We start from the raw sequence: 22,566 nt of genomic DNA on the forward strand, positions 1-22,566 counted from the left end.
TACTATATATTAGTAACCACAGCCTACAAATCACTGCCCTTTAATCTCCTCAAATATGGCCGGCACCATCTTGACTGCCTCTTTTTGCTGCTAAAATGAATGCGGAAGTATTTGAGTGCAGACGTTATTGTAGGAATGCGCCCCTTTTTCACATGGTCACCCCTACTTCATCTAGTATTTGATGCGATTTTGACTGGAAGTGCATTGGGTTCCTGTTAACCAGGTTCCCATTGCCAGATCTCTTTCCCAAAACTGTTCAATTGTTTCGACAAATGGCAATACCTTTAGCACCCTCTGTAAGTCCTTAGTAAATGGTACCCCAGGTACCTAGGGCAAGGAGGCTGAAGAGGGTACCTAAGAGCTGCAGCATATATGGTGCCACCCTAAGGGACCCCTCAGCAAAAACATACACACTGCCACTGCAGGCTGCATGCCTTGGTGCAGACAAAAGTAAAAACACCACATCGCTCACCTCCCTGTGTGCCATGCCAGCATACCCTGCATTCAGTGTGGATAAGTCACCCCTACAGCAGGACTTATAGCCCTAAGGCAGGGAGCACTATGCTACATGTGTGGACATAGCTGCATGAGCAGATATGGCGCTGTGTTGGGCAGTTCCATTACTGCCTGTAAAAGCGAACAGGGAAGCCGTTTTAAGTACATGTGCAGAACACTGGAGAAAACGAGTTCCCCAACTACATGATGGTATCAAACATCTCGTATTAATAAGCCCACGCTGATTCCAGTGGTGATTTATTAATACATGCACCCAGAGGGCACCTTAGAAAACCTACCAACTACCAGTGTGCTATGCTGACTGGTCCTAGCCAGCCTGCCACCGCAGACAAGGTTCTGGCACCCAAGAGTGGCGGCCTTTCTCTCAGTAGGTCCAAAACAAAGCCTGCTCAGGCAGAGGGTGTTTACAACCCCTCCGACAGGATGACCTGTGAATTAGCATTCCACGGCAACGAGCTTCAAAGAGCCCACCGCCTTTGGGATCCTGGCTTCGCTCACAGGAGAGGATGCGGATTCCCCTTGGCCAGGGTCTGCTTGGTGCCTGGACAAGGAGGGAAAATTAGTAGTCAGACAGGTGTGTTCACCTTCAGGATAGTTCTGTCTCTAAGATGGGCTACCTGAGTGAACGTGAAATCTCAGAGTCATCTTTGTGATGACAGAATTAGGAACTCTGGGACAGAGTAATGCACACTTCCCTCAGGACTCTTTGGCTACTACCCTTCACTACCCTAATTCTAGTATTTAGGGGAGCCCCTGGCACCATGAAATGAGATCCTGATGACCTGAAACAAGAAGACGGTTGTGAAGATTCGAAAGAAGGAACATAAGACACTAATTGACTTGGTGCCAACCGGATTGCTGTCCTTGAGAACTGCGACAAAGACCGCTTGTCCTGCAGCTGCCGTGTCTCCAGAAGCCTGAGAGAAGTGCCAGCACTTCACCCACGAACCAGGATCGCCCATGGAGCAGCAGAGCTGCTTCCCTGCAGCCTGCAGGCACCCAAACAGGAAAGAGAGGACTCCGGACACCAAAAACCCAACACGCGTTGGCGAAGAGGACCAAAGGTGTCCCTGAGCATCATAAGAGCCGAGTCCACCTGCTGATTCAGCCTGACTGGCCTCCCAGTCCAAACCCGAAGCCTTTGTTCAACCAGATCGATCCCCATAGATTAACATTGGGCACCAGATGCTGTATTGCACCATTGCATCAGCTGCCCTAGGGCCCCTGAGGGTGACCTGTTGATGCTGCCTTGGACCTTGCCCCATACTCACCTTAAGACCAAGAGAGTGATCAGGTGAGTCGCTGTAAAGAACTTGTATGCAGCATTTGTTTTTCCTCCATAGGATAGCATTGACGCTTATGAAAATTGCACTGTTACCTGATCGTATTGATTCTGGTGCCTAAATATATATATCAAAGGATATATATCTCCTTATGGAGTCGTGTGTACCATTTATTGACTCTGTGTGTATCACAGATGTCTGACACTCCTCTCTGATAAGCCTAAAGCTGCTCGACCTCACTACTCCACAGAAGAGCACCTTGAAGATTGCTAAAGCAAACCCCGTCCACTCATTAGGGAACCCCTGGGCTCCATGCACAGTAGACCTCTTTTTGGTATACTATATAAAGAGCCAGTTTCCTACAGTTATCATTCATATATCTGGTTGTGGTCAGATCTTCTTATATACGCTTATGTATGGTGTATTTGCTTCTTGATTGATTCTTTTATTTGATTGTTAATGTAATTGAAAGAGAAGCTGCTACACTTGTCTGCCGAGTGATGTAATCGGTGGGTAATTGCCACAGCGATTTCATCTGTGGAGCAGTTGATTTGGGTCAGACTGCACCCTCTCTGATCGGAGGACCGCAGTCTTCTACTGCCTGCTTTGTTGCACGCGCCCCAGTGTGCCGACTCTGCTTTGCACGAGCGATAAGCCCATGGCCGAGCTGTGATAATTAGACCCACAATACACGTTCAATACCACCTCATACACTGATCAGGGAGCACTGAGGGCCTCATTTACCAAGAATTGGCATACAGCAGCATTGCAAGTCTTTTTTGTTGCCCTGCTCTGCGCCAATCGAAAGGGCAGGAATGCACCGTACAGGACACAGTGCATTACTGGCCTTTCAGGCACACATTTTGCAGCCGAGCGCCAACACAGACACCCTTGCACCATGGTGCACTGGGGTCTATGTCTGCTGAAGAACGTGGCACACATGGAAAGAGGAATAAAAGAGGAGAAATTAAAACATTTCTCCTCGTTATGCCTGCTTTGGGGAGCTGTAAGGTTTTGGCATTGCCCCAGGTTTACTTGAGTGTCTAAATCTGGGGCGGTGTCAAAATAAATGGGTGTTTCGTGGGAAAACCCACAGCAACACCCATGGAACACCTTGATGCAGAGTAAGCCAACGCAGCACTTTGCGCTGCCTAGCCTTACTCCATATCTATGAAGCGTTTTGCGTCGCCTTGTAGATATGATTCAGAGGCCTGCACCACACGAGCTTTAAAAAGAAAAGTGATGCTCCAGCAGGGCAGGCCTCTTGGAAATGAGGCCAGAGTTTGCACCAGCAAGATCAAAACTATTTGTCTACAGAGAGTAGCTGACAAGTTCTAGGGTACTCGGCCCCTGATGCCCTTACCACTGAGAAGGACTACAATAATTCAATTAAGGGGGGACCGCCCAGAACGAGACCTCCCTCCATGCTTATTTTTCAGGGTATAGATCATTCCATGTCAAATAACATTTGGGTTGGGGGAAAAGTGACATATTTCTTTAACAACTGGGACATGTTGTCTCAAGACACCTGGATACTAGACAAGGTAACAGACTTCAAGTTGGAGCTTTACAGCTCTTCAGCTGAGTGACGTTTATACAACTATTGCAGTGTTCCAGGTTAGACATAGAAGGTAATCCCAGCTAGGACCGGGATATTGTGGTTGAACTGTTTGAAACTGAGCATACTCAAAGACGAGGCAGTAAGATGGTGCTGGCCATACCTGAGCATAATGGGTAGTGACTTGTGGACTGTGGTTACTGACATCATGGGAAATGTAGTTTTTAAGTGTACTGTTGATTAGTTGCTGTGCAAATTAAGTAATAGAAAAAGAAGCATTATTCCCACCAATATGTGCTTAATAAAATTTTTAATTCTTGACGTGATAGCTCAAATAAAATTTCTCTCAACACTTATATACAGATACATAAACATTAGGTCTGGGCGGTGAACTCCGCTCCATTCGTAGACTTTGTGGAGTTTTTCAAACTCCGCAGAGCACTCGGAGTTCAGAAAAACATTCCCTTGCTTGTGCTCACCAACGTTAAATTGAAGAGCGTGAGCAAGGAAAATCCAGCACTAGACCATCTCCCAGCCAAATTTCTCAACGCGGCTGCCCGGGGATGGGCACTCGCACTCATGTCGAGAAACCTTCCATTCACGTTGAGGAAGCTGCCACTCTAGTAGAACTTCTACTCAAGCGGCGGAAAGATGCAGCGCCCTCTTGCACTGTGCGTGGTGCTGTTCGCACTGATTTTACTGCGCGGGACAAACATCTGGCGCCAAAAAATCACTGTGTTTTAGTAAATGAATTTTGAGTCTAATATGCTAGTAACTTGTACTTTTAGAGCCTGTGTAAGCCGAATAAAGTTTTATGTCTGGCTGATATGCAGTAAATGTGCCAACGGAGCTGTAACAATCGTGTGACCCGCTGGCTTGCTCTTGACAATAATCCAGTATCAGAGCTTCAGCTGAGGCCCCCAATTCCTAGTCTCATCATTCACTTAGTCCCCAGGGCGTCTCATCATTGCACACACATACATTTCACCATTGCTACTTAGTTCATTCCTAGAGATCCGCACGTCACTGCAGATCCAGGGCTTGCTATCAGCCACAGCAAGCTCCAGCACTTGCCCAAATAGGATAGGATATATGTTTATAGAGCGCTCGATTGCCGTGGCGTCTTGGCGCTAGTGTATGTAGAAAGGAAGTATGGCCTGTGTTACGGGGGGACTATGTGGAAGTGAACAGCCATGTTTTCAAGTCCTTCCTAAAGACCTGCCGATTAGATTGAAATTTTATGGTCATAGGCATTTTGTTCCATAACTTTGATGCACATCTTGATAAAGTCATGCCATCCCATCTTGCCCGTCCGATCTTAGCAAACTGGATAAGGCCCAAATTAGCAGATCTAAGGGCACTTGGGGGGTTATAAGGTAGGAACATTTTTTGGAGATCCTCAGCATCGCCACCATAAAGTGCTTTGTGCACCAGGCATAAGGCCTTAAATTCCTCCCGCTGCTGGATGGGAAGCCAGTGCAGTGACTTAATTCCTGCCGAGGTTGATTGTCCTTTAGGAATGTTTAGAAGTAATCTTGCTGCAGTGTTCTGTAGAGACTGCAGTTTTCTCAGCTGGGTCTTATCAATGCCCAAAAAAAGGGCATTGCAATAGTCCAGTTTAGACAGGAAGAGCGCCACCACCAGCGTCTTTTGCATATTCTTGTGAGAGAAAAGGGAAGATTTTTCTCAAGGTTTTTAGTAAAAAGAAGCAGGAGGAAGTGAAACTGTTTACCTGGGCTGAAAAATTAAACTGGTCATCGAAGATGACTCCGAGGTTCCTGACCTTGGGGACTGGACACGGGCATTCCCCGGCCTCAACCGGCCACTAGGAGTCATTCCACAGGCACCGGCCAGGGCCAAACTCTATCACCTCCGTTTTGTCAGTGTTCATTTTCAGGAAGCTTTGGTTCATCCAGGTCATGATCTCAGTGAGACAAGCATGAAATCTGGCGGCTGTGGCCTCAGGCTGATAGAAGATAAAGATAACAAGCTGAGAATCATCAGCATATGAGACCAGGGCAAATCCATGCCTCCTGATAAGTCTGGCCGAAGGAGAGACGTAGATGTTAAACATTGTCGGGGATAGGGGTGGCGACATGGGCGCTGGTGTCTGAGTGACCCCAGAGCAGCCTCGCACCAGGCATCTGTCTGTCCCTTGCTTCATGGTCACTGATGACTACGGGTGGATCTTGTGGGGGACACACAACATTCACCAGGATGATTCAAGACTTCATACACTAGTGCTGTTGCTTCCATATAATAGTTTGGAGGCAAGACTTGTGCGCTCACAGATGGCACAGTGTCCAGAGTAATCGGACTATTTTAAGCCAACCAATACGCTCAGTGAAGGAAAAGGTGCAAGGGACAAAGGTGTTCCCAAAGCAATTACACTATTAAACTTCAAAGGTTGTCTTCTGAAACATCAACAGTGCAAATTGTACTTGTAACGCTTGCACTACTCTAATAAACACAGTGATGGAGCAAACTACACACTGGAATGCCTCACATCTGAGGGACTGGTGGTGGGAGGGCTGCAGGGGAGCATAAGCTCCTCCTCACCCTCTTCCGTGACATACTAATCACCAAGATAGAAAACAGACACTTTGAACGTACTGATGAGTTTGAAGTATCTCCAGTCTCATCACCACATGAAACAGGCAGGCAGATTGGTTTATTAGCAAAGTTTTATTGCGTAAAATAAGACATTCTTGGCAAACAGCTCACGGCAGCACTGTCCTTTGTCTAGTTGTTAATCTCACCCCTCACACTGGAAAAGGACACAACTGACCTCACAAAACACATCACAGCATGCAATGAAATACTCCTTACAGTATCTTCACCAGACAATCTGCTTTGTTTTGTAATATATGGGAACGTTAGTTTTTGGGTATTTAATTCTCACCAAAATAGCGACCAAACTCCAGCCGACTTCTACCATATGGTCTGCTTTGCCCAGGCCTTTACCCCTTTTGGTCCGAGGTGGAATCTGAGCTCACACAGACCTTGGGTCGCCAGGTTCCACACAATCCCTTACGTCTTCTCCTGGGTGTATTTGAAGGTTTGGACGGCTCTAGAGTGGACAAACATTCTTTGGGAACTGCGGTCGCTGTGGCTAAATGAGATATTGCAGCGGCCTGGGCCCAGCCCAACCCCCCTACCCTGCGAAAGTGGCACCAGGGAGTGGATTGGTGCGTGGCCCAGGAGGAACATGGTTGTCCCACGAGGTGCCAAATGGCTGAACCTACTGTTTTAAATTGCCAGCTTTGACTCTCCCGTGTAACGGGGTGCTGCTTTCCAGCTTGGGTGGCTTGCATAAATACTCCTACCCACACAGTGTTTTTTTTACTGTCTGTTGGAGATGGAATTGGCTTTACTGTGTAAGATGTATGCTGTCTTTTTTTTTCTTTTCAAAATGATAATAAACTTGATTATAAAAAAAAAAGAATATTCTCACCAGAATAAACCATCTCAAAACATTGTGAATTGTGTAACGGTCTCGGCAGTTGAAACTGCAGAATGATATGGTTGGTGCCTCCTTTGCAAGTTGTTAGAATCTAGACAGCCATGAATCCTCTTTTGATCTCTCAGCCTGGATGGGTTGTACAGAATATTTACACAGCCGGTCTGAAGATACTGATAGCGAGTAGAAGTTCCTGCTTTAGTGATGAAAGGAGTTTATATTTTTTGTCCTCGAAAGGTTTTTGATTCCTATTTCTTCTCCTAGTTTCTTTTTCCCATGTGCTCAGGTCTTTCAATAATTTTTTGTTGAATCCTAGAAGTTATGTCTATCAGGATAGTTTATGATCCACACTTGGTAACATGTCCTCAACACTGCACACATTTCATGAGAGCCAGACAGGTTTAATTCGCAGTGAAGCAGCCTCTGTGAAGTTTGTTGCTTGGTGAAGTGACGTTAGTGGCGTTGAAGAACCTACATTCTGTTTGGAGACGCTGCGAACGTTAGAGTTTGTCCTTTAACTCAAAGCTCTTCTGACATTCAGAGGAAAGGGAGGATCTCAGCCCGGAAGGATTGTTAGATGTCATAAGAGGTCTAACTTCAGCTGTAGATTCTTAGATGATGTAAAAGATCACATTTCTTTTTTTAAATGAAGGTTTTTTGGCAGTGCTTCGAGAAGGCTTCCATCTTGTATGTGTTACTTGAGGTTACTGAGCACCACCTTTTGTTACAGCAGTTTCCATATCCTGTACGGCGTCATGGCCGTCACCTGTGTGTTCTTTGATGGCGTACAAGGCTTGCCTTAAGATCAAAGCTCTTGCTACACACAGTGCAGTGATAAAGCCTCTGGTCTGTGAGTACGCTTTGATGCCGTGCAAGGGTCCCCTTCCGAGAAAACCTCTACTCACACACAGTGCAGTTATAAGGCCTCTCTCCTGTGTGTATGCGTTGATGGCGTACAAGGGCTGCCTTATGAGTAAAGCCCTTGGAACACACAGTGCAGTGATAAGGCCTCTCTCCTGTGTGTACGCTTTGATGCTGTACAAGGTACGCCTTCCGAGAAAACCTTTTGGAACACACAGTGCACTGATAAGGCTTCTCTCCTGTGTGAGTTCTTCGATGCAGTACAAGGTGTGCCTTCCGAGAAAAGGGTTTGGAACACACAGTGCAGTGATAAGGCCTCTCTCCTGAGTGAGTTCTTTGATGCCGTACAAGGGTCGCCTTCTGAGAAAAGGGTTTGGAACACACAGTGCAGTGATGAGTCCTCTCCCCGGTGTGTGTTCTTTGATGCAGTACAAGGTGTGCCTTCTGAGAAAAGGGTTTGGAACACACAGTGCAGTGATAAGGCCTCTCTCCTGTGTGTACGCTTTGATGTTGTAGAAGATGTCCCTTCTTAGTAAAACTTTTCTCACAGATATTGCAGTGAAAGGGCCGCTCTCCTTTGTGAGTTTTTTCATGTGTTGCCTTATCAGCAAACCTCATTTCATGCTCAGTGTAGGGATACCGATCTTTGTGTGTTTGTTTGTGCAATAAAAGATGCGTCTTTCCAGTAAATGTCTTCTTACACTCAGCACAGGCATAAGCTCTTAGGCTGGTGTCTATTCTTTTCTGCCTTGAAAGTAGTGTTTTATTGTTAAAATTCTCCCTGCTCTGTATTCCTTGGTGTTTTCCTTCATTCATTTTATAAGCAAAATCTTTACTTCCTCCAGAAGCTTTACGTTTCTCTTTCCCATTCATACTTTCAGTCTGCGACTGCTGTGCTGTAGAATGAAATGAACACTGAGAATTATACATGGGAAATATTTCTTGAAAGAAATGCACGGTTATAATATGAGAAAGGTGGACAGTAATATCTAGGAAGGAAGGAAAATGTTACTACCTGTAAACAATCATTTGCTGCTTGTAGTTCTACAGTTCACATATGTTGACCTCTCATGGGTTGGGTTCTGACTACTAAAAATAATTAATTTAAAGATTGAGTTTTGATCTGGAGAATGACTCGTAATCCCATACCAGAAAGGCGTAATGCATCAGCGCGCAGACTCCAATTAAAATCATTGTGTTGTTTTCTCCATCGGAGTACAACTGCTTATATGTGTAAAATAAAAAAAATAAACTGCTTAATCTGAGCAACCTATATACTTTCCAACCATACAGCAAGTGGGTGATGCATGTGAGCCTGACAAGCAGATAGTATTTGCAAGTGAGTAACATTTTCCATTTCCAGCAAGCTGTGGCACATCACATTTTTACTAACTTGACTAGGGGCCAGTCAAGATATGGGTCAGCACCAGATATAATTAGTTGACATTTAAGCTAAATTGATAAAAATAGGAGTGCATATCGCTTAATACTGTTGTAAACATCACAGGTTGTGCCATAACTTAAAAGAATCGGTAAGGTCCAGAACATCGCAGCCAGGCTCATTCTAGGGACATAACGCCACAAACATATGACCCAACACCTACGAAGCATCCACTTGCTCCCCGTCGAGAAGAGGATCACCTTCAAACTCCTCACCCGCGCCTACAAATCCCTCAACAACTTCGGACCCACATACCTCAACGACCGAATATGTTGATGTCACCAGAGAAATATTTTCTGAAAGGATGCACAGAATCACATGTTTCTGCTTTACAAATATCTACTAGAGGTATGTTGGGTAGAAAAGCCATGGTTGCATCTTTATCACACGTGGGCTCAGCCTGTGGTATATCTATGTGGTGTCTCCGCTAGGCCTGGGTGGTAAATTCAGTTCCACTTGCGGAATTTGTGGAATTTGGGTTATTTCACATTCCGCGGAGAAAGTGGAATTGCCAAAACCTCCGCGATCCGCGGCTTCGTAGAATTTTTTGCTTGTTCACGCTTTCAAAATGTGTGTTCACAAGATATTTCCCCCCGGGCACGCAAACAGAAAAAAAGCATTGTGAACGATTTATCTTTGTCTTTGTAAACTTGCAGGATCTGTTTATCTACTAATGGGTCATGTCGTTTGCTAACTGTTTGAGGAAGTGACTGCTACTAGGTAGACAACTATCTACATTAAGGCTTGCAGTGATGTAGTGGCTTAAAAGGTGGACTTGTTACTCTTGATAAAATCTTAACTGGATGCCAGGGGTGCTCTGGTGGGATAACCATTCTCAACTCTCCCATGAACATTTTCACAAGAGTTTTTCAAAAGTATTCAAGAATTAGTGTAGGCTAGGCCAGCTTCTTTATGTATGTATGTATATGTTATTTCTATACTGCAAACCTAGCTTGAAGCTAGAGCCAATGATGAGCATAAATTATTTTGAAAGAAGGAAGTCCTCAACTCTTTCCTAAATGGGAGCAATGTTGGGCGGTCCTGGGGGCGTGGCTAGCACCATGGCGAGCTAGGATGTGAGGCGCAGGAGCTCCCGGCAAGCTACAATCAATATCCGACGTACAATCGAGACCCACTCCACCAAACCATACAGAGCGTGTAGCAAGATCTCCTGAAGCGGCGACATCGTCCCACTGGCTCTGCAGTGGCGCTAAATACTTTTAAAACGAAGTTTCCCTTACCGTGCGAGAAAGGCTCCTGATGGCAAGATGGCGGCGGCGGCAGCCGAGCCTCGGCTGTGGAATTGAGAGGCACTTGGCGGACTCCGTAGGCTGAGGAGCGGCGATCGCTGGCCTGGGGAGGAACCGTGGAACATCTGGTGAGCTCCACGGAGCGGGACCTGAACAACGAGACGCCCTGACTCCCAGCCGCCCTTTACCAAGATGGCGACGGAGGAGCACCGGCGGTGATCGGGAGTTGCAGGGGCACATCGCCGAGTCCACCGACACCGAGGAAGAGCAAGCGGAGGAGCGGTGAGGCGTTCCTGGCCCGGAAGGTGAGCGCAGAGGGAGTAGTGGCCCTTCCAAAACCGAGGCTCCCGGCTCTCAGAACCGTTACCAACATGGCGGCCGTTGCCGCGTAACGGGACCGGAGGAGCCTCGGTCGGACCCCCAGGCATCGTGACACCCTGGGAGCCACGCTGGGTGCCACGAGTGATCGGCCCTGATACGGGGGTCATTTAAAGCGAGGAGAGACATTGGTGCCGGCCCTCTCGTCCTGCACTTGGGTGGGCTGCTTCTGCCTCCCCGGGAAAGGGGTGCACAACAGCCGAGGTTGAGGAGGTTGGGGCCTGGAGAGCTAGGGGCCTCCCCCCCCAGGCACCATACTGAAGGATTAACGGACCAGAGGCGGTGAGCCGACTGAAGCAGGCCCCGAGAGGGACGCCAGGCGGCGAGGGGTGTAAGAAGTGGGTCCCAACGCACTAACTCGGAACAGCCGCATCCACCCCGTGACTACAGACGAAAAGGGTGCTGGGGGCACTTGGGGGACGGCAACAGGAGGCAGGGACTGACCCGTACCGACTAACGATTGTGGCAATCGGGAACGGGGGATCAAGCCTACATCGCGACCCGGTATATCGCTGCGGAAGCTATTGAACCCCCAGCATCCCCAGGACCACCCACGCCGCCGGACCGAGGGAGAAGTACCATAATATCCTACGAAAGCGCAGCACACTGGCAACACCAACCATGGGGAAAAAAGACACGTTACCCAAACCCCCCAGACAGGGGCCCATGGATAATTTTGCTGCACCGCGACTCTCAAGGGTGACCATCCACGCAGCCTCGGAGGTGAGAACGGACACGGACCGGCTGATGGAGGCTATTCAAGCGTCAAGATCTGATATACAGGAGTCCCGAGCGGCCTTGGAGGTGAGGATCGGAGAAGTGGGATCCGAGGTAACCCTCCTGCGGCAAGACTTCCGGAAACTGTCCGACAGAGTAACGGTGACTGAGACACGGATCGGAGAGGCTGAGGATTCGATCTCCACCTTGAGGAAGGACATGATGGAACTCCAAGCATCCCACCGACAACTACAATGGAAGGTCGATGATGCCGAAAACAGAGCAAGACGCAACAACCTGCGCTTTGTGGGCTTTAGAGAAGGAATTGAAGGCACTAACATGACATCATTCCTCCACTCATGGCTAAAGGAAACCTTCCCGTCAGCACAGTTCTCGTCGTACTTCGTCATCGAGCCCTACTGGCGAAGACCCCGGAAGGTGCGAGACCCACACCGGTTATTGCACGATTTCTCAATTTCGCGGACAGGGACCTGATCTTGAGAGAAGCGAGGAAGCTGGGTGAGATCCGATTAGAGAATACGAACATTATGATATTCCCGGACTACAGCCAGGAAGTCCAGAAACAGCGACGCTCCTTCGACTCCGTGAAGGCGAAACTGAGAACATTAAGCATCTCCTATATGCTTCTCTTCCCTGCAAAGCTCAAGGTGCTTTATAAAGACAAGTCAATCTTCTTCACTCATCCAGACAATGCCTGGCAGTGGCTCGAGGAACGACCGATACTACACAGCAGAGAGACCGCGGGACGCGAAGAAGTAGACAGGTCACTAAGGCAAAGGGCTCAGTGGGACTTGCCAAAGCCACAGAGAAGGAAGTCAAAGAGGATGGAGACACGCACTCCGGTGACGCCCTACCGGGGACATACATCGGATGAAGAACGGAGAGGGCGATCGGTGTCCCCAGGGGAAACCTCCACAGCAGGATCTAGATTTAACTGTCTACGGAAGCATGCCCGCTCGGAAGGAGATAAAGAGGAAGATGTGGAATGCAGGGCATCAGGGGGCGAGGAGGAGGAGGAGGAGGAGGGGGTGAGACAGGACTCAGTCCACCCACTGGTAGAGGCGATCCGCGACCTGGAACATGACTCTTCGGAAAAGAACAGTTTGCTCGGGACGGCTATACAAGACTCACATTCATGAACGTGGGTGGAGTGGGTTACTTAAGATGGCAGCCGGGCGACCTGAACCACGCAAGTTGACACTGCCCCTTGTTTTTGCCAGTTTTTTGGGTTGTTTGTTTTTTGTTTCTGGGTGTATAGATTGCGCTTGATCCCACACCCTTTTCCGCCTTGGTGGGGAAGGTGAAGATCAGTTGAAGGGAGGGTGGCAAGGGTGGGCGACAGACCGACTCCTACAGAAAGTTCTGTCCTGCGTTGGGATAAGACTGGAAGGGGAGCATGGTGGGGTGGGGGGGGGGGAGACGAGGGGATGCCAGGTTAATGATTCAGGTTGGGAATGGGCGGTGAGAATGTGGGGGGGGTGGACAATAGTTGGGAAGAAAGAGCAGCGCACTTTAAACCTCCACACCACATATACATGCTTGAGATTACTCATATACAGCCAGCGCCTTTTTGAATGGCAGGTACCGTAGACACTGCACAAGGAGGAGATAGGGGAGTCAGCATCCTGACATGGAACGTCAATGGTCTGGGCTCCAAGGTTAAGAGAGGTTTGGTGAATGCCTACATTAAAAGGGTGGACCCGGATGTTACTTTCCTACAGGAGACCCATCTCAAGGGTACTCAGTGTGCCTTCATTGCTAGGGGCAGGCATAGAGTTCGAGCGCATGTGGGGTATACCTCCGACTCCAGAGGGGTGGCAGTCCTCATTAAAAAATCCTCTCCATTCTGCATGTTAGAAAGGCGATCCCGGGGGAGGCAGAAGATGTCTGACTGACCACCCCTAGGACCACCCCTCCGTCTAGAAGTAGCCGAGCGTTATCGAGAGGCCTCCGGGGTGAGGGTCCTCTCCTAGGATCATACAGCAGAGTAACCACACCACCACAAATGGACACCACAGAAGAGGATGAGTTCTTAGGCTTTATCTAGAATAAAGGTTGCTTGTCTTGAGAGATATGTACAGGCAGATCGAAGGATCTGAAAAGTCTCGTAAATAAGGGACAGGGTAGCGGGACAGTCTCAGTACTGATGAAGGACGGGATACCCGGCGCACAGCTCTCAATCCTCGAGCTGGGGGGTTCCGAGAGGTCGAGTCGCGACAGCGTCAGCAGGGCTCTTGACTCCAGGATACAACTGGCGTCCTACTCCAGGGCTGGCCCAGATATAGGACTGGATTCCTTTGATGTCCGGACCCTCGCGCCTGAGGGGCAGAGGGGCCGGGATGGCGGTGTCCAGACACCCAGCAGGGGGGTGGAGCCAGCACCCAGGGAGGCCGGAGGGCGATCGATACCAGGCGTCCGGGGACGGCTGGAGGGCCATCGAAACTCCCCTTCTCTTGGATCCGTTGAGTGGCCACTCCACCACCCGGGGGGGGATGTTGGTGCCTCGATGTCGGGGCTTCGCTAGGGCCTTGGCCGGGGCCGAGGCCACGTGCTCGGGACGTGAAGGGCCCAAGATGGAGTCGGGCGAGGCCACGTGCTCGGGACGTGATGGGCTCAAGCTGGAGTCGGGCCTGTAGGTGTGATCCGGAGGGGTAGCCGGACTGGCAGTGGTGGGGCGTGCAGGGTACGCCATGTTCCCGGGGGGAGAGCCGTGGTTTGCCAGGGTGGTTGCTCTCGTCGGTAGTTCGTGTAGGGTCGTGCCCAGGGGGTGACCGTGGTCGCTGGAGGGCCGACGTCGTCCTGGGCCCGCCATGCGGGAGGGGTAGGACCACGCCATGAGGCCGGGTCCAACACGCGTCCCCCCCAGCTGAAGGCAGGGGAGAGTCACCCATCTTCTTGGGGGTTCTCCTCGCCGAGGCGGAAGAACCGGGACAGGCCATCCGCATTGGCGTGGTCGTTGCCAGGGCGATGCTCCACAGTGAAGTCCATCCCTTGGAGGGAGATGGACCATCGTAGTAGCTTTGGGTTCTCGCCCCGCATCTGCATCAGCCACCGCAGGGGCCGGTGGTCGGTCTGTACCCGGAAGTGGGTGCCGAAGAGGTAGGGCCGGAGTTTCATTAGGGCCCACACGACGGCGAAGGCTTCCCTCTCGATGGTGCTCCATCGTTGTTCTCTAGCCAGCAGGCGCCGACTGATGAAGGCCACGGGAAGGTCGACTCCCTTAGGGTTTACTTGGGATAGGTCCGCCCCAATGCCGTGCTCCAAGGCGTCGGTTTGGACCACAAACTCTCCGCTGTAGTCGGGGGCCTGGAGCACAGGGGCGGTGCACATGGCAGTCTTTAGAGTCTCGAAGGCTGCTTGGCACTCGGGGTCCAGTGCACCTTCTGTGGTAGTCTTTTGGAGGTCAGTTCTGTGAGGGGCCCCACAATGCTCCCATAGTCTTTTATGAAGCGTCGATAATATCCAGCGAGCCCCAGGAAGGCTCGGACTGCTGTCTGGGTGACCGGGGGCTCCCAGGCCCGGATGGCGTCAATCTTTGGCTGGAGGGGAGCCACCTGGCCGCTCCCTACTTGGTGCCCCAGATAGGTCACGGACCCTTGGCCTATCTGGCACTTGCTGGCTTTTATTGTCAGTTCGGCCCGTCGGAGGGCCGTCAGGACCTCCGAGAGGTGTGTGAGGTGCTCGTCCCAGTGGAGGCTGTATACCGCAATATCGTCCAGATATGCGGCACTGAACTCTTCTAGCCCCGCCAGTACTCTATTCACTAGTCTCTGGAAGGTGGCCGGAGCGTTTTTCATGCCAAAGGGCATCACTTTGAAGTGGAAGTGGCCGTCGGGGGTCGAGAAGGCAGAACGCTCTTGTGCACCAGGGGTGAGGCCGATCTGCCAATACCCGGCCGTGAGGTCGAAGGTGCTGAGATACTTGGCGGCCCCCAGGTGATCGATCAGTTCGTCTGCTCGGGAAATGGGATGGGCGTCGGTCCTGGTGACGGCATTCAGCCCCCGGTAGTCAACACAGAACCGGAGCTCCGGGGGTGCGCCGGGGGCGGCGGCTTTCGGGACCAGGACAACGGGACTGGCCCAGGGACTGTTTGAGGGTTCGACTACCCCCAGGGCTAGCATCTTGGCAACTTCGGACTGAATGCAGGCCCGAACTCGGTCGGGAACTCGAAAAGCCCGGTGTCGTACAGGCGGGCTGTCCCCGGTGTCTATATCGTGGACACACCACCGGGTGACTCCGGGAGTGAGGGAAAATAGGTCTGCAAATTGCCCTAGCAGCTTCCGGCAGTCTTGGTGCTGTCCTCGGGTCAGGGTAGAGGAGAGCGTGACCCCTTCGACGGAGCCGTCCTTCTCGGTGGTGCTCAGGAGATCGGGTAGGGGCTCGGAGTCGTCTTCAGCTCCGTCATCTGTAGCTAGCAGCAGGCTCAGTTCAGTGCGGGCAAAGTGAGGCTTGAGCCGGTTGGCGTGTAGAACCCGTAGGGGGTTCCGGGGGGACTCCAGGTCCATCAAGTAAGTGACAGGGCTCTTGCGCTCCACCACTTTGAAGGGCCCCGTCCATTTGTCCTGGAGGGCACAAGGTTCGACCGGGGACATGACCCAGACCTGCTGGCCCGGCTCGAACTCGATGGACGAGGCGTTCTGGTCATACCAGCGTTTCATCTCCTCCTGACTGGCCTCCAGGTTGGCCTCGGCAAGTTCCCGGAACTTCCGCGTCTGGTTGCGGAGGGTCAGGAGGTACCGGTAGACATCCGGTGGAGAATCTTGGACAGCCGTCTCCCAGCCTTCTTTGACCAGGCTGAGGGGACCTCGGACAGGATGCCCATACAACAGTTCGAAGGGGCTGAACCCCAGGGACTTCTGGGGCACCTCTCGATAGGCAAACAGGAGGCAGGGCAGCAGGACATCCCATCTGCGTCGCAGCGGCTCTTCTAAGCCCTTGATCATTCCTTTCAGTGTTCGGTTAAACCGCTCTACAAGTCCATTTCCTTGGGGGTGATATGGGGTGGTGAACTTATATGTGACCCCGCACTGTTGCCACAGGGACCGCATATATTTAGATATAAAGTTTGTGCCCCGATCACTCACGACCTCTCGGGGGAAGCCGACTCTGGAGAAGATCCCCATTAGCGCTCGGCCCACCACGGGGGCCGTGATGGTTCGGAGGGGGATGGCTTCGGGATAGCGGGTGGCATGGTCCACCAGAACGAGGATGAAGCGGTGTCCCTGAGAGGTGCGGGGGTCCAAAGGCCCCACTATGTCGATCCCCACTTGCTCAAAGGGTGTTGTTACCACGGGAAAAGGTTGGAGCGGGGCCTTGACTTTCCTCCCGCTCTTCCCGCTGGCTTGACAGGTCGGACAGGTTCTGCAGTGATTGCTCACATCATTGCGCATTTTCGGCCAGTAAAAATGGGTCACCAGGCGGCTGTAGGTTTTGTCCTGCCCCAGGTGCCCGGTAAGGGGCACGTCGTGTGCCAGGTTCAAGAGGAAGTCTCTGAATCGTAGGGGGACCACCAGCACTCGGCTGGCCCCCAGTTCGGCAATTTTCTGCTTACTGTATAGGAGATCGTGGTCCCAATAGACCCACCCAATAGACCCAGTGGGACCCCGATGGGTCTCCAGCGGCTTGTGTGACGGCCTGTTGTCGGATTCCCTCAAGGGAGGGACACGTTTTCTGTTCCTGCCGGAACTGCTCCCGGGTGGGGCCACCTTCTTGGCGTTCGGAGTCGGCGTCCTCGAGGACGGCGGGCGGCGGAGGTGCGGGCCACTCCGGCTCTTCAGGCGGGGTGTCTTCGTTCGGGGCGGAGGCCCGGGCGGTCATGGATCGAGTGGTCGCACAGGCCCACTCGGGAAGGCCTAGCATCCCCAGATGCTCTCTCCGTTCGACGTGGGCCCAGGGGGAACTTTCCAGGTCGTTCCCGAGGAGGCAGTCCACGGGGGCATCGTCCCGTACGATCACCTTCAGCATGCCCGACACTCCTCCCCATTCGAAGGGGATACGGGCCATCTGGCACAAGCTCTCGGAGTTGTGCGCCGACCGCACTGGGCACAGGACGTTCGTCAAAATTTGTTCAGAGGTCACCAAATGGCAGCGGACTGCCGTCACGCTGGCTCCCGTGTCACGGAGGGCTTCGGCCCGGTGTCCATTAATGGTGACCCATTGGCGGTACTTTTGTGTGTTGCCTGGGATCGGGGCTCGGGGGATAATGTCTCTTCCACCCAGGCACACCAAGAACATAGCGGCGGGCTCCCATTCGGCCTGCTCGGGGTCGTCGCCCTCTTCCTCGCCTCTTTCTTCACCCAAGGCGGCGGCCGCGATCTAGCGGTTTGGAGGACCGGTGGTGCCGGGTCGCTGGTTCATCGGGCAGAGAGGATCATTAGCACAGTGACCCGGCCGCTGGCATCTGTGGCAAGTAACGTTCGGGCGGGGCACCGGTCGTGCTGGAGGGGCCCCCCTTCGGCCCAGGGCTGGCGAAGTGGAGGTAGGGGAGGACCCCGTGGGGGCGTCTTGGCCCCTGATCTGGCCTCCTCCGCCGCCTCGTGGTCGGTGGTTCCCCGGGGATCCCCGGCCGTAGTCTCCCATCGGACTCCGGGGGACTCGGGTGCTCACCCATCTATCAGCCTCGACAGCGAGTTTTCGTGGCTCTGTCAGTTTGCTGTCGAGGAGATGCTGGCGGAGTTCGATGAAGCAGTTGTTGGAAAGATGTTCCCATATGATGAGGTCGACCAGCTGCTGGTAAGTGGTGACCTGACTGCATTTGATCCACCCCTTGAAGGCTCTGCTATAAAAGTTCACGTATTCCACCCATGTGGTACCGGGGATTTTTTTACAGTCTCGGAATCGCTGCCGGTACATTTCGGGGGTGAGTCCGTAGCGAGTGAGGAGGGCGGTTTTCATGTGTTCGTACAAGGTCATCTCTGCATCGGAGAGCTCTAGCAGGGCGTCCCTCTCTTCGTTGACGAACTTCCCCCACAGGCCGGCGCCCCAGTCCTTGAGGGGTACTCGATGGGCGGTCATGGCTACTTCATAGGCTTTGAACCACTGTTGGATGTCGTCGTTCTTATAGTACTCTTTGACGACATCCTTGGGTATGTGCACCTTCGTGTCCACAGGAGGGGGAGAGGTCTTGCCCCCGGAGGCGCTGGCCTCATTCGTCTTGGCCTTGATCTCTAGTTCCTTTAAGCCACGCTCATGCTTGAACGTGAGTTTCTTTTCTTCGAGGTCTCTTTGTCTTCGTTTTTCCTCCAGGTCTCCTTTTAGCCGTCGTTGCTCGAGGGCTATTTTTCTTTCCGCCAGCTGCAGTTCTCCGTCTAGCCGGAGTCGGGCTAGCTCTAGTTTGTGGAGCCGGTTCCTCTCTCATTCTCGGGCGTCTTCGTGGGAGAGGCCTGTGTCTAGGTTTGCGGGTCTTTCCCTCGCTGGGGACGCGTTGGTCTCCGGGCGTCAAGTTATCTTCATTCTGGGGTGGCGTGTCTTCGGCTTCCACTCATGTTTGCAGGGCCGATTTAAAGTCTTCCTTGGTGCTTAGGCCCGTGGTAGCGATGCCCAGGTCCTTGCAGAATTGTTTCAATTCCTTATGACTGTACTCTTCCATTTTCTCTTTCCGGAATTCTGCAGTCGGTCTGGTTTCTTGAGTAGTCATGGTCGCGTGTGTTTTTATCGGTGGCGGGTGAATCACTCTCTGGACGATTTGCGCTGGCTCGGATCGCACCGCCTGCCACCAATGTTAGAAAGGCGATCCCGGGGGAGGCAGAAGATGTCTGACTGACCACCCCTAGGACCACCCCTCCGTCTAGAAGTAGCCGAGCGTTATCGAGAGGCCTCCTGGGTGAGGGTCCTCTCCTAGGATCGTACAGCCGAGTAACCACACCACCACAAATGGACACCACACAAGAGGATGAGTTCTTAGGCTTTATCTAGAATAAAGGTTGCTTGTCTTGAGAGATATGTACAGGCAGATCGAAGGATCTGAAAAGTCTCGTAAATAAGGGACAGGGTAGCGGGACAGTCTCAGTACTGATGAAGGACGGGATACCCGGCGCACAGCTCTCAATCCTCGAGCCAGGGGGTTCCGAGAGGTCGAGTCGCGGCAGCGCCTCAGAACTCGACAGATGGTCTTTAACGGAGAGGGGGCCGCGGCAGCGCCAGCAGGCCTCGAGGTCGTTTCGGCGAAGATGGGCCGTGGCAGCGCCAGCAAGCTCCAAAGATGGTTCAGCTAAAGTGGGCCGCGGCAGCGCCAGCAGGCTCCCAAGATGGTTCAGCTAAGATGGACCGCGGCAGCGCCAGCAGGCTCCAAAGATGGTTCGGCTAAGATGGACCGCGGAAGCGCCAGCAGGCTCCAAAGATGGTTCGGCTAAGATGGACTGCGGCAGCGCCAGCAGGCTCCAAAGATGGTTTCAGGCTTCAGGGTAATGAGTTTTTCTCGGGTCAGCCGCGACAGCGTCAGCAGGGCTCTTGACTCCAGGATACAACTGGCGTCCTACTCCAGGGCTGGCCCAGATATAGGACTGGAGTCCTTTGATGTCCTCTATGCGTGATAGCCTAACTTCCAGGAGGATTAAGAGTTTTTTTAGTGATTCCCAAACGATCTTCAAAAATTCCACATCTCTTCCCTCAACCACACACACTGGTATCCCGTCATTCTTACCTTCAATTACTAAATCTTGCTCCCCTTCTATCATAACCAAACTAGATTCAACGGCATTCGGACTGTTGGTTTCAGTAGCTGGGGGTACATGAAGGGGTATGCCACCCCCCCCCCCCCCACCTACAGTAGACGTTCCACCCGTAAAGGACTGGGCCTTTGCTACTTTAGCCTTCTTTCTGGAGTAAGCAGATGTAGTGTTGCGCTTTCTTTTTTGGATAGCACCCTCTTTGATAGCAAACAGATTCCTCCCACACACCCCCTTTCCCTTGGGCGTTATCTCTGTAGGAGCCCCCCTTGCCGGATCCGCCCCACCCAAGGATGGACTTAAATTAGAAGAAGGGAGGGGTAACCCCAAGTTGGGGACTGGCAAAGTACAATGTCTGATGGACAACTGCCTGCGTCAAAATTGGTGCAGGGGGGTGGAGCCAGCGCCCAGGGAGGCCGGTGGGCGATCGATACCAGGCGTCCGGGGACGGCTGGAGGGCCATCGAAACTCCCCTTCTCTTGGATCCGTTGAGTGGCCACTCCACCACCCGGGGGGATCTTGGTGCTTCGCTGGGGCCGAGGCCACGTGCTCGGGACGTGATGGGCCCAAGATGGAGTCGGGCGAGGCCACGTGCTCAGGACGTGATGGGCTCAAGCTGGAGTCGGGCCTGTAGGGGTGATCCGGAGGGGTAGCCGGACTGGCAGTGGTGGGGCGTGCAGGGTACGCCATGTTCCCGGGGGGAGAACCGTGGTTTGCCAGGGTGGTTGCTCTCGTCGGTAGTTCGTGTAGGGTCGTGCCCAGGGTGTGACCGTGGCTCGCTGGAGGGCCGACGTCGTCCTGGGCCCGCCATGCGGGAGGGGTAGGACCACGCCATGAGGCCGGGTCCAACACTGCATTACATGCACATGGATAGATACGCAAGGGACGTACGCGGGAGTGCAAGGGACCTGGAATAGGCGCACTTACACACTGATCTCGGTATACGCGCCGGCCAAATTGCAGGCGCGAACGCTTACCACGCTGGCGAATATCCTACTAGACACGGCGGACACGGTTCAAGTGGTGGGCGGGGATTTTAATGACGTTATGAGTACAGCACAGGACCGATCTGGGGAGGCAGGTAGAAATGGGCACCAGGCCGCACTAGCCAGCCAGATAGCCAATATAGGACTCACTGATGTCTGGAGGTGGTTACATCCAACGCAACAGGCCTATTCCTACTATTCCGGGGCCCACAAGCTGTTCTCGCGCCTAGACTATGTTTTCATGTCCCGACAGTACCTGAGGATGGAGGATAGCGCAGAATATAAGGCATGGGGAATATCGGATCACTCGCCACTACTGGTAACGGTGGGGCGTACCAGGGTGGATAGTATTCGCAAAACGGACGGGACACTTGTTCATACGGACACGGAGATAGCAGAGGCTTTTGCTACCCACTACGAACAGTTCTATACAGCTAGGGAACTAGCGACCCGCGAGGAAGCATCACAATACATGGAACAGGTAGACCTGCCGGTGCTATCCTCGGAGGCTCGGGCAGGTCTGGAGGCGGACGTAACGTCCGACGACATTGGAGAGGCCATTGCCAGGCTGAGGCCGGGCAAAACCCCGGGTCCGAATGGTTTCCCGGCCGCATTCTTTAAGCGCTCAGCGGACCTCTTGACACGCCATCTTAAGGGCCTCTTTCTTGGTGCCTACCAGGAGGATGAGCTCCCCCCAGACCTCGTCATGGCAACGATTGTCCTGATCTACAAGGAGGGTAAGCCGCGGAAGGACTGTGCTTCTTACCGCCCTATCTCCCTTCTTAACACAGAGGTGAAATTGCTAGCAACCATTTTGGCGGCCCTCCTCAGAGCGGTTATCCCAGACCTCATACATTCAGATCAATCGGGGTTCTTGCTGACAGGGCGACCAAACTGAACCTCAGACGCACCCACAATTGGTTACAGGAAGTGCGGGACCGGGAGGAACCACACTGGTTCCTATCCTTAGACGCCGAAAATGCGTTCGACGTGGTGCACTGGCCTTTCCTCATTGCGGTCCTCCACAGGTTTGGCTTTGGGCCGAACTTTGTGAAATGGGTCCAACTCCTGTTGGTAGTTTGCACAGAGCGGTTGGAGTGAGGTGTTCCTGACCTGCTTTGACCCTCTCCACCTCTCGCTATCTGCTGTCACTGTTCGCCGAACCCGCTCCGCGGGTCCCGCTTCACGAGGAAAGCGAGCGTGGGCTGCGGCGGCTCAACGGGGCTGCGAGCGTGAAGGGCAGGGACTCCATTGACCAGGAGTCCCTGCGAGGCCAATTGGAGACACCTGGCCCGCTCTCCCCGGAAGCCACGCCCCCAGCGCGCACGTTCATAATCCAACTCATACCCGCGCACGCGGGACCCGCGCGGCACGAAGCGCGGTGCGAAGCGCGGTGCGAAGCGCGGTGCGAAGCGCGGTGCGAAGCCCG

The 22,566-nt window shown here is 52.7% G+C and overlaps 1 protein-coding gene across 1 annotated transcript in view; it reads right to left on the bottom strand.

Moving 5' to 3' along the window:
* Positions 1-6,462: 6,462 nt before the first annotated feature.
* The window catches only part of LOC144758843 (uncharacterized), a 54,690-nt gene continuing 38,586 nt past the window's right edge, over positions 6,463-22,566 (bottom strand). Inside the window, exon 2 of the mRNA XM_078646452.1 lies at positions 6,463-8,574. Within this exon, the coding sequence (XP_078502578.1) occupies positions 7,715-8,574 (860 nt within the window). The 3' untranslated portion in view covers positions 6,463-7,714. The remainder of the gene's footprint in view (positions 8,575-22,566) is intronic.

The sequence above is a fragment of the Lissotriton helveticus genome, chromosome 1_1 (genome assembly GCF_964261635.1).
Source record: "Lissotriton helveticus chromosome 1_1, aLisHel1.1, whole genome shotgun sequence".
In the NCBI taxonomy this organism is placed as follows: domain Eukaryota; kingdom Metazoa; phylum Chordata; class Amphibia; order Caudata; family Salamandridae; genus Lissotriton; species Lissotriton helveticus.